Source organism: Ursus arctos, unplaced genomic scaffold, assembly GCF_023065955.2.
Source record: "Ursus arctos isolate Adak ecotype North America unplaced genomic scaffold, UrsArc2.0 scaffold_14, whole genome shotgun sequence".
NCBI lineage: Eukaryota > Metazoa > Chordata > Mammalia > Carnivora > Ursidae > Ursus > Ursus arctos.
This window is the reverse complement of record NW_026622808.1, coordinates 63,756,802-63,769,049: the sequence shown is the minus strand read 5'-3', so window position 1 is coordinate 63,769,049 and position 12,248 is coordinate 63,756,802. Positions and strand designations below refer to the sequence as shown.

The 12,248-nt window shown below is 52.9% G+C and overlaps 1 protein-coding gene across 17 annotated transcripts; it reads right to left on the bottom strand.

Annotated features, from left to right (window-relative positions):
• Positions 1-134: 134 nt before the first annotated feature.
• IL17RC (interleukin 17 receptor C) lies at positions 135-11,874 on the bottom strand. Of its 17 annotated transcripts, none has more exons than XM_026501341.4 (20): positions 11,526-11,873; positions 11,215-11,236; positions 10,865-11,017; positions 10,512-10,586; positions 10,311-10,420; positions 9,248-9,359; positions 8,867-8,911; positions 6,930-7,069; positions 6,656-6,715; positions 6,348-6,443; positions 4,816-4,870; positions 4,548-4,729; positions 4,402-4,452; positions 3,531-3,579; positions 3,245-3,366; positions 2,930-2,989; positions 2,337-2,385; positions 1,036-1,131; positions 892-930; positions 135-797 (listed from the first exon to the last, which is right to left on the bottom strand). In XM_026501341.4, the coding sequence occupies exons 1-20, from the start codon at positions 11,628-11,630 to the stop codon at positions 178-180; spliced, it is 2,241 nt and encodes a 746-aa protein (XP_026357126.3). In that variant the 5' UTR covers positions 11,631-11,873; the 3' UTR covers positions 135-177. The 17 variants fall into 17 exon arrangements, with proteins under 17 accessions (XP_026357126.3, XP_057167909.1, XP_026357125.3 ...); XM_057311926.1 differs by having other exon boundaries at positions 135-794; XM_026501340.4 differs by having other exon boundaries at positions 3,531-3,576.
• Positions 11,875-12,248: the final 374 nt, after the last annotated feature.

Here is a 12,248-nt window from a genome sequence, read left to right as displayed (position 1 = left end):
CTCCATGTGCCATTGCGTCACCCTACGTCAGCCACCCGCAGGCGGTGCCGGGCTGCACCTGTCCGGGTGTTAAAGGGCCGCGGGCGTCCTGCTAGGCTAGCGACGCGGTCACGGACACGTGCGGGGGACACGGGTAGAAAAATAGCGTCTGCCTTTATTCGAGTCGTTTCCCCTGCCTCACGTGCCATCCCGCGTGCCGTCCCCGGGACCCCCAGGATTCCCGGGAGCCTTAAGCACCTGGTCCAGGGCGGGCTGCAGGGCCCGGGACACTTGCTTCGCCCTCTGCCCGAGCCGCCCGGGACGGGGGGCGCCAGGCCCCTGCAGGGTCCCCAGGAAGTCGGGCAACTGGGAGGGCAGGGAGAAGACCGGTACGCTGCGGAAAAGGGCGGGCACGGCCTCCGAGTGGAGCAGTCCGTCGAAGTAGGCCCCCACGTAGCGGCCGGGCGCCCGGCCCTGCAGGAAGTCGGGCAGCACGCAGCTGAGCGAGGCGGCAAAGGCGTCGTGCGGGCCGTGCGGGGCGGACGCTGACGCCCCGTCCTGCAGCCACTCATGGCACAGCGCCACGGCCCCCGGCGAGAAGAGCAGAACCACCACACCGCCCTCCTGGAGGGTCTGGCGCCGCTGCGCGTGGAACCAGGCCAGGGGTCCCTGCGCACTCAGTTCACGACGGCTCCAAAGGTCCACGGCCACCCGCAGCGGCAGCTGGCACAGCGCTGACGCCAAGGCGCCCACCAAGCGCTCGAAGCCAGAGTCCTCCGCTGAGTAGAGGAGCAGAGCCGCGCGGGCCCTGGCGGCTGCTGCCAGAGAGAATAGAGGGGGAAGGAAGAGGTGAGAAGGGCCGAGGCCCGCCCGCTGGGGGCGGCCCCCCGCCCGTCACTTGCTCACACTCACCCCCCGCGCGGAGGTCCTCCTTCAAGAGCCTCAGCCACCCTGTTAGGGGAGAGGGGCCGGGGCAGCCCATGAGCTCAGCCGCCACCTTCTCCAGGGGAACTCCCAGCCCTGCCCCTGGGGCGTGGGGGGTCGGGAAATGCTCACCTTTCACGTGGTCCTTTTTGAAAAGGAAGAGAAGGAAAAGCACAGATGCCAAGAGTAGACAGGCCAGCCACACCAGGGCCCAGCGCTGGTGAACGTCTAGGAGACCCAGGGGAGAGGACAGACTAGTTAGATACCTTACACGTTCACCCCACTTCACGAAGGAGAAAAATTCATTTAAAAGATCTCTGGGGCTGCCATGTGGTGACTGAACTGGCTCAGAGAAATGGAAAGATTTGCCCCAAATCCACGGCATATAGTGCCAGAGTCAATATATGGGCATAGATCTATCTACTTGGGTGACCTTGGGTAAGTCAGTTCACCTTCTGCCTCAGTTTTCACCTCTGTAAAACTGGGTGCACAATAATACCTACTGCATAGGGTTGTTGTGAGGATTACATATATTAATACACACAAAGCACTTACGCTGGGCATAGTAAGTGCTTGAATGTCAGCTATTATTGTCTCCTAAGCCTAGGGTTGCTGGGCCCTTGACCTCACTCTCTTGATGACTCTAACAGCCTTCTAAATGGTGTCCCTAACCTCTTTTTTGCCTCCAAGTCCTTCACTACATGGCAGCCCCAGAGATCTTTTTAACATACAAATTTGATTATAGCCTTTCAGGAAGCTCCTACTGCTTTTAACATAAAATCCAATTTCCTAGGGGGCTCAGTCAGTTAAGGGTCCAACTCTTGATTTTGGCTCAGGTCATGATCTCAGGGTTGTGAGATCATGGGTGTGGAGTTTGCTTAAGATTTTCTCTCTGCCCCTCCCCTCTCTTTCTCTTTAAAAAAAAAAAAAAATCCAATTTCTTATATCAGCTCCCAAGGTCCTAGACGGCCCTTGCATCCTTGTGATAGAGATCTGCCTTCCAGGACCCTCCAGCCACACTGGCCATCTTGGAGTTCCTCAAAAAAGCATCTCTCCCTCCTTCACCTAGCTCAGCCTTCAGAACAGCCGGAACCTTTTCCTGGCCTCACCCCACCTAAGTCAGGTCCCCAATATATGCATTTATGGATGTGGACACTTTATAGTGAATGCTTCAATAGCTCGCATTTATTAGATGTAAGTGATTGTTTAGCTAATGTCTTTCTAGCCTTCTGTGGCTGCGGTGAGGGCAGGGATTGTGTGTTTGGTGATGCCTGAATCCCTGTAAGCTCTCTTTTTGGTTTTTAAATGAAGGAAGAAATGTCCCTCTGATCAATCCAAGCCAGGGAAGGACAAGGCCATTGCATGTGCCCCCTAGGAATGTCTAGATTCCAGCCCTTGGTACAGAGGGGAAGGGCCTTTCTTACAATACTCACACTTGTCCATGGGGCAGGCCCATAGTGCTCTCAGGTCATCTTCCCACAGCTGTAAGACAGAGGCAAAACCAAGGCCACAGCCCCAGAACACCCACCAAGTTCTGGCCAGCCTGATCTCCAAATTCCCAGCCTCAACTATGCATACTTCACACGCTCACACACACACATGCACACACACACACACACACACACTTTAGGTCCCCGCAGACTGCTCTGCCTTTGATCACGCTGTGCCTGCTCCATGCCAGACCTGGCCCACGTGAAACCACCCTTCCTTGAAGCTCTCCCTGGAGCCAAATGCTTAGCACACATGAATCTGGTTATCTGTTTTCTGTTTTCTAGCCAGCAGTGAGCAACTTGGGAACAGGAACTATGCTTCTTCAATTCTTGGCTTCCCCAGGGGTGGACGCAAAATAAGCAGAAATAGACGGTGAGTGGGCACTAGAGGGACAGTGAGGAGGCCCCTGCCTAGGAAGAGTGAGTTTCCCTGGTACCCTCTGCTAGGCACAGGAAGAGATGGAAGAAGTTAAATACAGAGTTTTAGGCCTAGTGGCCTTGGGCATTGGGGCAGGGCCCTCCCGCCACCTACTCACCTGCAGACACTGGCCTGACTGCAGGTCTTGTAGTAACTCCTCTCCAAGACGAGCTGCCCTCTGCCAAGCCAAAGGGAGGCTGTTACCTAGGGCCGCCACACTTAGCTGCAGCTGAGCAGAATAGTGGAGGGTAGGGGGGCTGGAGACTTGTAAGAGGTCACTAAGAACAGGGCCTAGGTCTGAGTCGCCCCCACATTCCCAGAGACCAGCACGAGGTCTGGCACAGAGGAGGGGAAATTGAATGCAGTGAAAATTTGAGGCCAGGCTTGAGACGGAACTGGAAAGGTACATGGAGGAGGGTCCCCTCATCCTCACCGTGGAGGCCCTGCTGAGTAGTGGGGTGCAGCCACTGGGTTCCAAGGCACAGAGTGATCTGTTGTCCTGGGGGCCTCGTGTCTCCACCAGCAGCATATCATCCTTGAGGGCCCCAAGGGAGTCTGGAAGGGGTGAGAGCCCACTCTGAGTGAGACCCAGCCATGCTGGAGGCTGCTACTTGCTCCCACCCCTTCCCGTGCCTGACCTTCACCCCCATGAGGTGGGACTTCCAGGGTTCACCTCTATTGCAATAGCCCCGCCCCAGCCTTCCCCAGGCTTCACTCACCAGCCCACAAGCACTGCTGTAGCTGCAGCTTCTCCCAGCTGCTCACCTGCTTAGAAGGGGCCAAGGTTAGCCGCGCAGGGAAAAGCAAGAGCAAGGCCACAAAGAACAGAAGAGAAGGACAGTAAGGGGAGGCCTGTCTGGTTGGGGAAGGGGTTCTGCATCCTGGCCCTAATGTTAGGCAGATCAGGCTTTGAGGCTGGGTGATTAAGAGATAATTTATTTTTCTCAGCCTCAGCCTTGTGAGGGCATCTGTGCTAAAGAGACTTATGGCCCTAAATTAGCTCTTTTCATGTCTGACAAAGCACTTTATACATTCTCTTCTCGTCTAACCACCCTCACCAAAAGGCCTCATCTGACCACTTCACTTGTATACTGTCTTATTCACTCAGTCTGAGTCTTCCTCCATTATTTTTTTTTAAAGATTTTATTTATTTGTCAGAGAGAGAGCACAAGCAGGGGGAGGGGCAGGCAGAGGGAGAAGCAGGCTCCCCGCTGAGCAAGGAGCCCAATGTGGGACTCGATTCCAGAACCCTGGGATCATGACCTGAGCCGAAGGCAGACGCTCAACTTACTGAGCCACCCAGGCGCCCGTGTCTCCATTAGCACATAAGCTCTATAGGGTGGGAACATTTACTGGTTTCATTCACTACTGTGAAGTAGTTACTATCACTCCATTAAACAGATGAGGAGACTGATGTTCAGCGTAGTGAAGTGACTTGCTCAGAGTCCCACAATAAATAGTCCAACTCCCAGAGGTAGCCCATAACAACTTTGCTCCAGTGACCCAGATAAATCGGGTCCAGAAGACAATTATCTGGGGGGTCCACTTGGGGTCCCGCCCCTAGCCCAGAGCTCTTGTACCCCTTCTTACCTGGACACAGAGGTTGGGGTGGGCATTCAGCAATGGCAACTCAAGGGTCTTCTGTGGAAAAAGGGTAATGGGCGAGGTCAGGAAATGTGTCCTCCTGAGCTCCCCTTCCTTTCCTGATTCCAGGAGCCTCCCACCACTTCACTTACATTTACAGTGACATTTGCCCAGGACAGCGGCGGGACCAGCGACTGGCAGGGGCCCCCACCTGGTGCCTGCCAACACAGAGTGGCCTCAGCAAGCAGCGAGCAGGGTGCATTTAGCTGCCAGCCCCGTGGGGGCAGTAGCCGCAGCCGGGCTGCACGCCAGAGGTTCCGATGTGCCCGGGGGTCTGCAAGGAGAGGGCTGGGTCACTGGGCGCCCAGCATGCGTCTACTTGCACCATTCCCACCCTGGCCCCAGCCCTGGTCTTCTCACCCTCCCTAAAGGGGCAGATGCTCGTCCTGACAGAGTCGGGCTCTAGAGGCCACACCTGGAAAAGAAACAGGGTTCTATTAGTCCATTCAGTCCAGCTGACCCTCCAAGAGCGTGTGCCGGGCCCACTGCTAGGCACCGGGGATACATTCATTTAACTATTTCATCAACACTTGCCCAGTCTTTTTGCCCTTTGTAAAGCCCTAGAGTTGCACACATTTATTCTTCCGGCAAACCCTATACCAATATCTGACAACACCTTCATTCAACAGACTTTTAATGAGTACCTACTATGTGTCTTAGCACCATGGTAGGCACTAGGGACATTGATAATTAAATCCACAGTCACTTAGTGTGAGCCTACTATATGCCAGGTATTGTGCTAAGTGTTACTGTGTATATATTATATATTTTAATATACATTAATATATATATGTGTGTGTGTGTATATATATATATATTTTTTTTTTTTTTAAAGTAAACTCTACCCTCTGTGTGGGGCCTGAACTCGTGACCCTGAGATCAAGTCACATGCTCTATAAACTGAACCAGCCAGGCACTCCATTTCTTTCAATAAATTTCTAAAGCACATCTATTCCGTGCTTAGCCCTGTGGTAAGCAGTAGAGATAATACATTAATTTATTCAGCAAAATTTTAATTAAGTCCACCTACTATGTAGCAGGCACTGTGCTTGGCAGTAAGGATGTTTATATCACAGCAAACATTTCATGAACATCTGTTATGTGTTCTCCCACAGTGCTAGTTAGGAGAGTTTCAATCATTCATTCATTCATTCATTCCATTAACAAACTTAATTAGCACCCACTACATGCCAGGCATTGTGCAAGGCTCCAGGCGAGTTACTAAGTTTGAATTCGGTATTATTTCCTTATCTTCAAGGAAATTACAAAGTCATAGTTTTAGTAAGGATAAAACATGTGTATAAATTAATAAATTGATCACTCATTTATTGAGCATCTGTTGTGTGCAAGAAGAAATGAGACAGGTGCCCAAATAAGAAAGGAAGTGATAAATGAACAAGAAAAGACAGAAGTGCAAAAAGACTGGAAGACAGAAGAGGCCAGACAGTTGAGGAAAAGCTTCGGGAAAGAGGTAACATTTGAGCTGGAAGGATGTGGTTGTATAGAAAAGAACTGAGGGCATTTCAGGTAGTGGAAATAACAGGCATTAGTATCAGAGATAAAATAGATGGGACCTGTCACCATTTAAATGTGCACTCAGAAGAGAAAAGAGGGGCGCCTGGCTGGCTCAGTTGGTAGAACATGCGACTCTTGACATCAAGGTTGTTAAGTTCGAGCCCCACGTTGGGTATAGAGATTACTTAAAAATAAAATCTTAAAAAAAATAGGAAAGAGCCAACATACAGAAGCTTGGATACTTCCTTTTGTAACAGTCCTATGAGGCTGGTATTGTTATTCCCATTTCACAGATAAGAAACAGGCTCAGAGAGGTGAAGTGACTTGCACAAGGTCACACAGCTAGCAAACAGCAAGAGTCAGGATTCAAACCTCACTTTCCAGAGGAGTATAAAGAGGCAATTGGAGGAGTAGGGGAAGGCTTCAAGGAGGAGGTGACATTTGAATGGGGCCATGAAGAATGAGTAGGAGTCCTGTGGATAGAGGATTAGGAAGAACATTCAGAGCCTGCAACAGGCAGAAGTCAGGACAGCAAAGGTCATGAATGGGCTAGTCACCTTAGGGAGCAACAGTTCCCACCTCGAAGAGGAATATGGAGGATGGCAAGACAAGGAAGGGAAGGGCCACCCCCCTCATCAATTCCCCAATCCTCTACCCCTGGCACCTAGCCAGACTCTTCTCTTACCTGAATACAAAGGCAGGGAAACAGGTCTGTGTGGTTCAAGGTAATGTTCCGTGGCCCGGTCTGTGGGACAAGCAGAAGGCAAAAAGTTGGAAAAGACGAGGAGGAGGAAGGCTGAAAGCCAAAGTTAAGGAAACCAGGCAGGCAGCAGTTCCCCTGATGTTCCTTGCTTGGGGAGTGGGTCGCTGTATCCTCCTCAAGGGTCCGCTTTGATAATGCGCTCACATCCTTAGCATGGACATCAGCCTAGAGTGGGAATGGCCTTGGGAGGCCTCACCAGGTTTTTGTGCCACCAGGGTTTTGTAGGGCCCTGGATCTGGTTCCAGTACAGGGAGAGGCCAAAGTGCTGCTCCTCAGAGACGTCCAGCACGAGGTGCACATCATCGCCATCGGCAGACACACTGAGCCAGGGCAGGGCTGTGGGGCAGGCAGAGAGAGAGAGAGACTTCCTTCACCTCTTCTGCATACCCTTACCCCTGGCCATACCCCTCTGGCTGACCCTTTAGAGTTTCCTTCACATCCCTGAGATTGGAAGGCTCCTGGAGGGCAGAGTCTATGTCCTCATCTCTGATCAGACTTTGTCCCTAGCCGCCAGTCCAGTATCTTGACACAACTCTTCTCCCTCTGCAGCCAGAAGGATCCTGTAATCACTGTAAGATAAATCCTCCTTCTCTGCTCAGATGACCCCCCAGATTACCCCCAGAGTAAAAGCCAGAGTCCTTAGAATGGCTTGCAAGACCCTACATACTCTAACCTCATTTCCTAGCACTCTTGTCCTTAATCTGCTGCAGACATGCTGCCCTCTTCGCTAATACTTAAACACACCAGATACACTCCTGCTTCAGGCCCTTTGCACTGGCTGTTCCCTCTGCATATGGGATGCTTTTCCCTCAGATACCCATATGGCTCCTCCCGTACCTCCTTCAGGTATTTGCTCACCACAGTGAAGCCACCCCTGACTGCTGCAACTCCCAACTCCCTTATCCTCCCTCCCCAAATTTTCTCCACAGCACTAATCACGTCTTATTGCATAGTTCACATCTCCATGTGTTTATTGTGTCCTCCATCTCCCCTATTCTGACCCTGACTCCCATCTACAATGTCAGCTATGTAAGGCAAGGATTTTTGTCAGTTTCGTTTTTTTACTTATCTCCAGTGCCTAGGGCTATTTCTTGGGCAGAGTAATTACTCAGTAAATATCTATTGAATAAGTGGGTCAGTGTCTACTGAGTGAATAAAGACACGAAATGCATGACGTGTATCTGTGTCTTTAAAGCTCTGGTGCTGGGTAGTCTCTAATGAATTACCAAAGAGGCAGGCCAACCTTAAGGAACCAAAAAGGAAATAAAATTGAAAAAAATTAAGAGTTCAGGGCGCCTGGGTGTTTCAGCTGGTTGGGTGTCTGCCTTCAGCTCAGGTCATGATCCCAGGGTCATGGGATCGAGTCCCACGTCAGGCTCCCTGCTCAGCGGGACAAATAAATAAAATCTCTTAAAAAAAAGAAAAGAAAAAAAATTTAAGAGTTCAAAAACATCACCACTTATATCTTGATCTGGGTGGTAGTTATGCAAGTGTATACGTATGTAAAAATTAACTGAGCCGGACTTTAAAATTAGTGCACTTTACACACTTTTCTGTATGTGTGTTATACCACAGTAAAAAAGAAAATATAATATGAAAAATGAACAAAGCGAAAATAAAATTCAAATAGTGCCTGGGAAAAATCATCAGAACCTTGACTTTCCTAGCCCTTATTTTATGGTTTAATATTATTTTTATTTTGCTATATGGTGGTAGTGGGGTGCACCATAATCTTGACAATGCTTTGGGCCTCTAGATGTCCCCGGTACTAATAAATAAATTTGTTATAAAGAGTGCGAGATTCACCTTCATACCCCAACGCCTGGCACAGGGTAGGAGCCACGGCAGTTCCTGCGTGATGCTCAGTGAGCATCTGATTGCGGCAAGCCCACACCTGAAGTCACCTCCAAGCTTCCCTCACGCTCCAGACCCTGCGTGATGCTCAGTGAGCATCTGATTGCGGCAAGCCCACACCTGAAGTCACCTCCAAGCTTCCCTCACGCTCCAGACCCTGCGTGATGCTCAGTGAGCATCTGATTGCGGCAAGCCCACACCTGAAGTCACCTCCAAGCTTCCCTCACGCTCCAGACCCTGCCCCTCCCTCCTTCCAGCCCCGCTGTCCATTGCCCCTACCCCAGCAGCTCTGGATGCTGTCCCGGACTTCAAGCCCCTTGCAGTCTGGGGAGAGATCACAGAAAAGCCTCCAGTGGGGCTGGGGACCAAAGAAAGAAGTGGGGCAATCCAACCCATGGGGAGCACTGGGAAGGGCTCCTCGTTCCTTAAACACCACCCCATCAATCCAGTGCCCAAAGCACCTTCCTCAGGCACTGGGAAGCAATATTGCCTGGGGAGAGGAGACAAGAGGGACAGACCTGGGGAGGATGGGAGCTCAGACCCCTGCCTGTGAGTGGATGGGACTAGGAAGGGGGTGAAAGCAGAATGGCAGTGGCCAGAGGGGAAAGAGACTGGGGGGGGGGCAGGACTTGGGGCCCCTGAGGCTCTGGGGCCACTTACCAGGCAACTGCTGTGTGAGGTTGAGTTCCTTCTGGTACCTGGGCTGAGTGTAGGACCAGAGTCGCACCTCAGCCCCCAGAGCAGCCTCGAAGCAGTCAAATACTACCGAGCCCTGTGAGGAGAGGGGTGGCGGAAGGCTGGTGGTATAGGGCTCAGAATACAGGCCAAGGGCTCTGAGCTTCTCCATGGACCACTCCACTCACGCCCTCCCCCAACCAGTGACTCTATACTGTATGGCCTGAAATTCTCCCATTAATGTTTCCTTTAAAGGCCCCCCTGTCTAAAGCACACAGCCTCAGTAGGGGCTGTCAGCAGGGCAGGGATAAGGGCCCTAGCTATTGAGTCCTTGCCCCCACCCTTGCTGTCCCACATCACGCGGCCAAAGCTAAGGTGACCAGATACCCCGACACAAATGTGGGACACCCCTTCCCACACCCAATGCCTCAGTGGTCCTCACAACTGTCCACTGAGGTAGGCCAGCAGATTTTCTCCCATTCTACAATTTTCCAGGCAAGAGGATACTGGCTGGGAGCTGGGGGCAGGAGCGGAAGTCAAAGGGTTTGAGGGATCTGGCCCAAGTGGAGCTTCATCTTCCAAACACACATGGCCTCCTGAAGTAGGGAGAAGCCCCAACACCCCGCACCACGGTCTACACACAGGGCAGACATGATGTAGCAGAAAGTCCAGAGAAGTGGATCCAGCCCACAGACTTCCCCTCCCCAACCTCAGTTTCTTTCTCTGGAAAATGAGAGTAATAATGCCTAGTTCATGTGTGCTTCTGAGAGTCACAAAAGAAAGGGAGAATTAAATCTGAGACCCTTTAGTGCTGGGCATTACCCGAGGTGTTTTATACATATCAACTCATCTTTTTCTCACAACAGCCATAAGAGGCAGGACTATTCTTATTCCCATTTTACAGACAGGAAAACAGAGGCATAAAGGGCTGAAAGGGCTTGCCCACAGCCCTGCTGGCGTCAGCACACAGACATAACACACACACAGGAGCACTTCAGAGACATCACGTTCAGAAGTTGGCTATTGCTACGATTATGATTTCGCATACCACAGACTGACCAGGCTGCACGAGGGCAGCGGGCACTTGCACCTCCAGCAGAACGCAGCGGGCAGTGGGGTAGGCCTGGAAGGAGAGCACCACTTGGGCCTGGAGAAAGGCTGTGAGTAACAGGACGGGGCACTGGTCAGGCTCCGGGGCCTCGGGCAAGGCCCTGGCTAGGGGCAGTTGGGCCAGCTGGGTTCTCCTCACCGTTCACAGGCTCCTCAAGCTCTGGATCAGCTGCTCTTCCAAACTTGGCTTCATCTTTAGGCTCTTTCCAGTGCCCTAGAAGGACCCGAGAATAAGGCCCAGGTCAGGCCTCAGCTCTGCGCTGGCTTTGCGCTTGGCTTCCTTCCTGAAAGGAAGGAGATTCCTGAGAAGCAGGGGCCAGGCCAGGGGCCTGGGGGGTGGGAGACAGGGAGACCAGGCTGACCTGGGGGTCCTTTGGCCGGTGTTCCCCAGGAGAACACTGAGGATGCACAGGACTGCCCGACAGACGCCCCGGTCCTTGTGCCCATCCCAGACGTGCTGACGTGTGCACACACAGGGGATGACATGCTCACCGTGCACAGCCAAGTGGATGGCCACACGCACACAGAGGTCACAGTCGGTCTCCTGGTGGCACCTCAGCACCAGCTCTGTCTGCAGGCGTGTGGGCACCAGCACAGGGCCTGGGGCAGACACGATGCTCCCAGGCAGGCAGAGCACGTCGCCATCTGCGCATGAAGGGTGGGGTGGGAGCTAAAGCTGTTCATAATCCAGAGGTTAGTTGCACCTGACAACCCCAGAGGGCCAAGGAGCTTTGGGCTCTTCCTGGGCGGAGGGTGGGTGGTAAGGGCATACAACTGGAACATCTCCCCTCCCTTCCACCAACCTGGGCAGTTCTTTTCTTTCTCAGAGTAGGGCTACTCACCCCAGAGGTGGCAGGAAAGGCCCTGGGAAGAAGGTAAAGACAAGTCAGAGTTTATGCCACCAAATCTAGCCATTTTTCCCTGCCTGCTATCCCTGCCTACCCTTCTGGGGCTCCCCATTCAAGCCCCTCCCAGGAGAAGACAAACCCAGCTCTTGCCCCCTCCCCATTCTTCTCTTATCCCATCAGCACCAGACAGACCAGCCAGGGCAGTTCTGGTGGTAGTGACAGTGACAGGAGCCAGGCTAGGGCCTCTGATAGGCGGCAGACTGAACCCTGAGCTTTCCCCAACTCTCCCAGGACCCCAGACTTACCGGAGAGCAGCGAGCAGTGTCCTGAGGCCCCATAAGCTTCTCCAAAGAGAGGACCATGGGGCTTCGGCCCAGTGCCAAGGACAACAGGAACCAAGGCACAGGCATCTTCCAGGTACCAGGAGGCACCAAGGCCCAAGGCCCTGTCCTGCCCCCCCCAAAGGGGGGGCAGACACTGTACCTCTGCTCCCACTCAGCCCCAAGCCTGTGGGCACGAGGGCCGGAATCCCTCTTCAGCCTGGCGTCCCAGTGCTGGCTGGAGCACTCCCTCTCCTGGGAGTCCTGAATCCTGTCCCAGTCCAGCCCGAGTGCTTTCGTTTTGGCTCCCGGCAGGCAGCTGGCTGTTCCCGCCCCGCCCTGTCCCTCCCACCAACACCAGGCCTGGGAGTCAGCAGGCTTGGAGTGGGGTGGTGGCCTCATCTCCTTTCCCTCTCCTCCTCCTCTGCTGACACCTGGCTGGGAGGGGCCCCTGAAGAGGGTGGCAGCATCACAGCTGAGTGAGGGAGCTCTTACTCACCCTGGGAGTCCCTAAGGAAGAGGGCCTGGGCAATGCTGGGGCATATCCACTTCCCATATAAATCTGGGATTTTGGTGCCCATTAGGTCCCCTCATACAGGGCACCCCCAGTCCCTTCACACATCTGCCCTGGAACTCAGTGACCCTTTGTGGGACAGGAGCTCTAAAGGCAGGGACAAAGGGCATCAGAAAATGGGCTTTTCACCACTT

Excerpts from the sequence above, each read along its gene's own strand:
- IL17RC (XM_026501341.4), bottom strand. The coding sequence starts at position 11,630 with ATGCCTGTGCCTTGGTTCCTGTTGTCCTTGGCACTGGGCCGAAGCCCC. Across the intron at positions 6,444-6,655 it reads TTCCCTGCCTTTGTATTCAG|GACTCCTACTCATTCTTCAT; the intron begins GTAAGAGAAGAG and ends CTCTATCCACAG. Across the intron at positions 2,386-2,929 it reads AGTCAGGCCAGTGTCTGCAG|CTGTGGGAAGATGACCTGAG; the intron begins GTGAGTAGGTGG and ends TCTGTCTTACAG.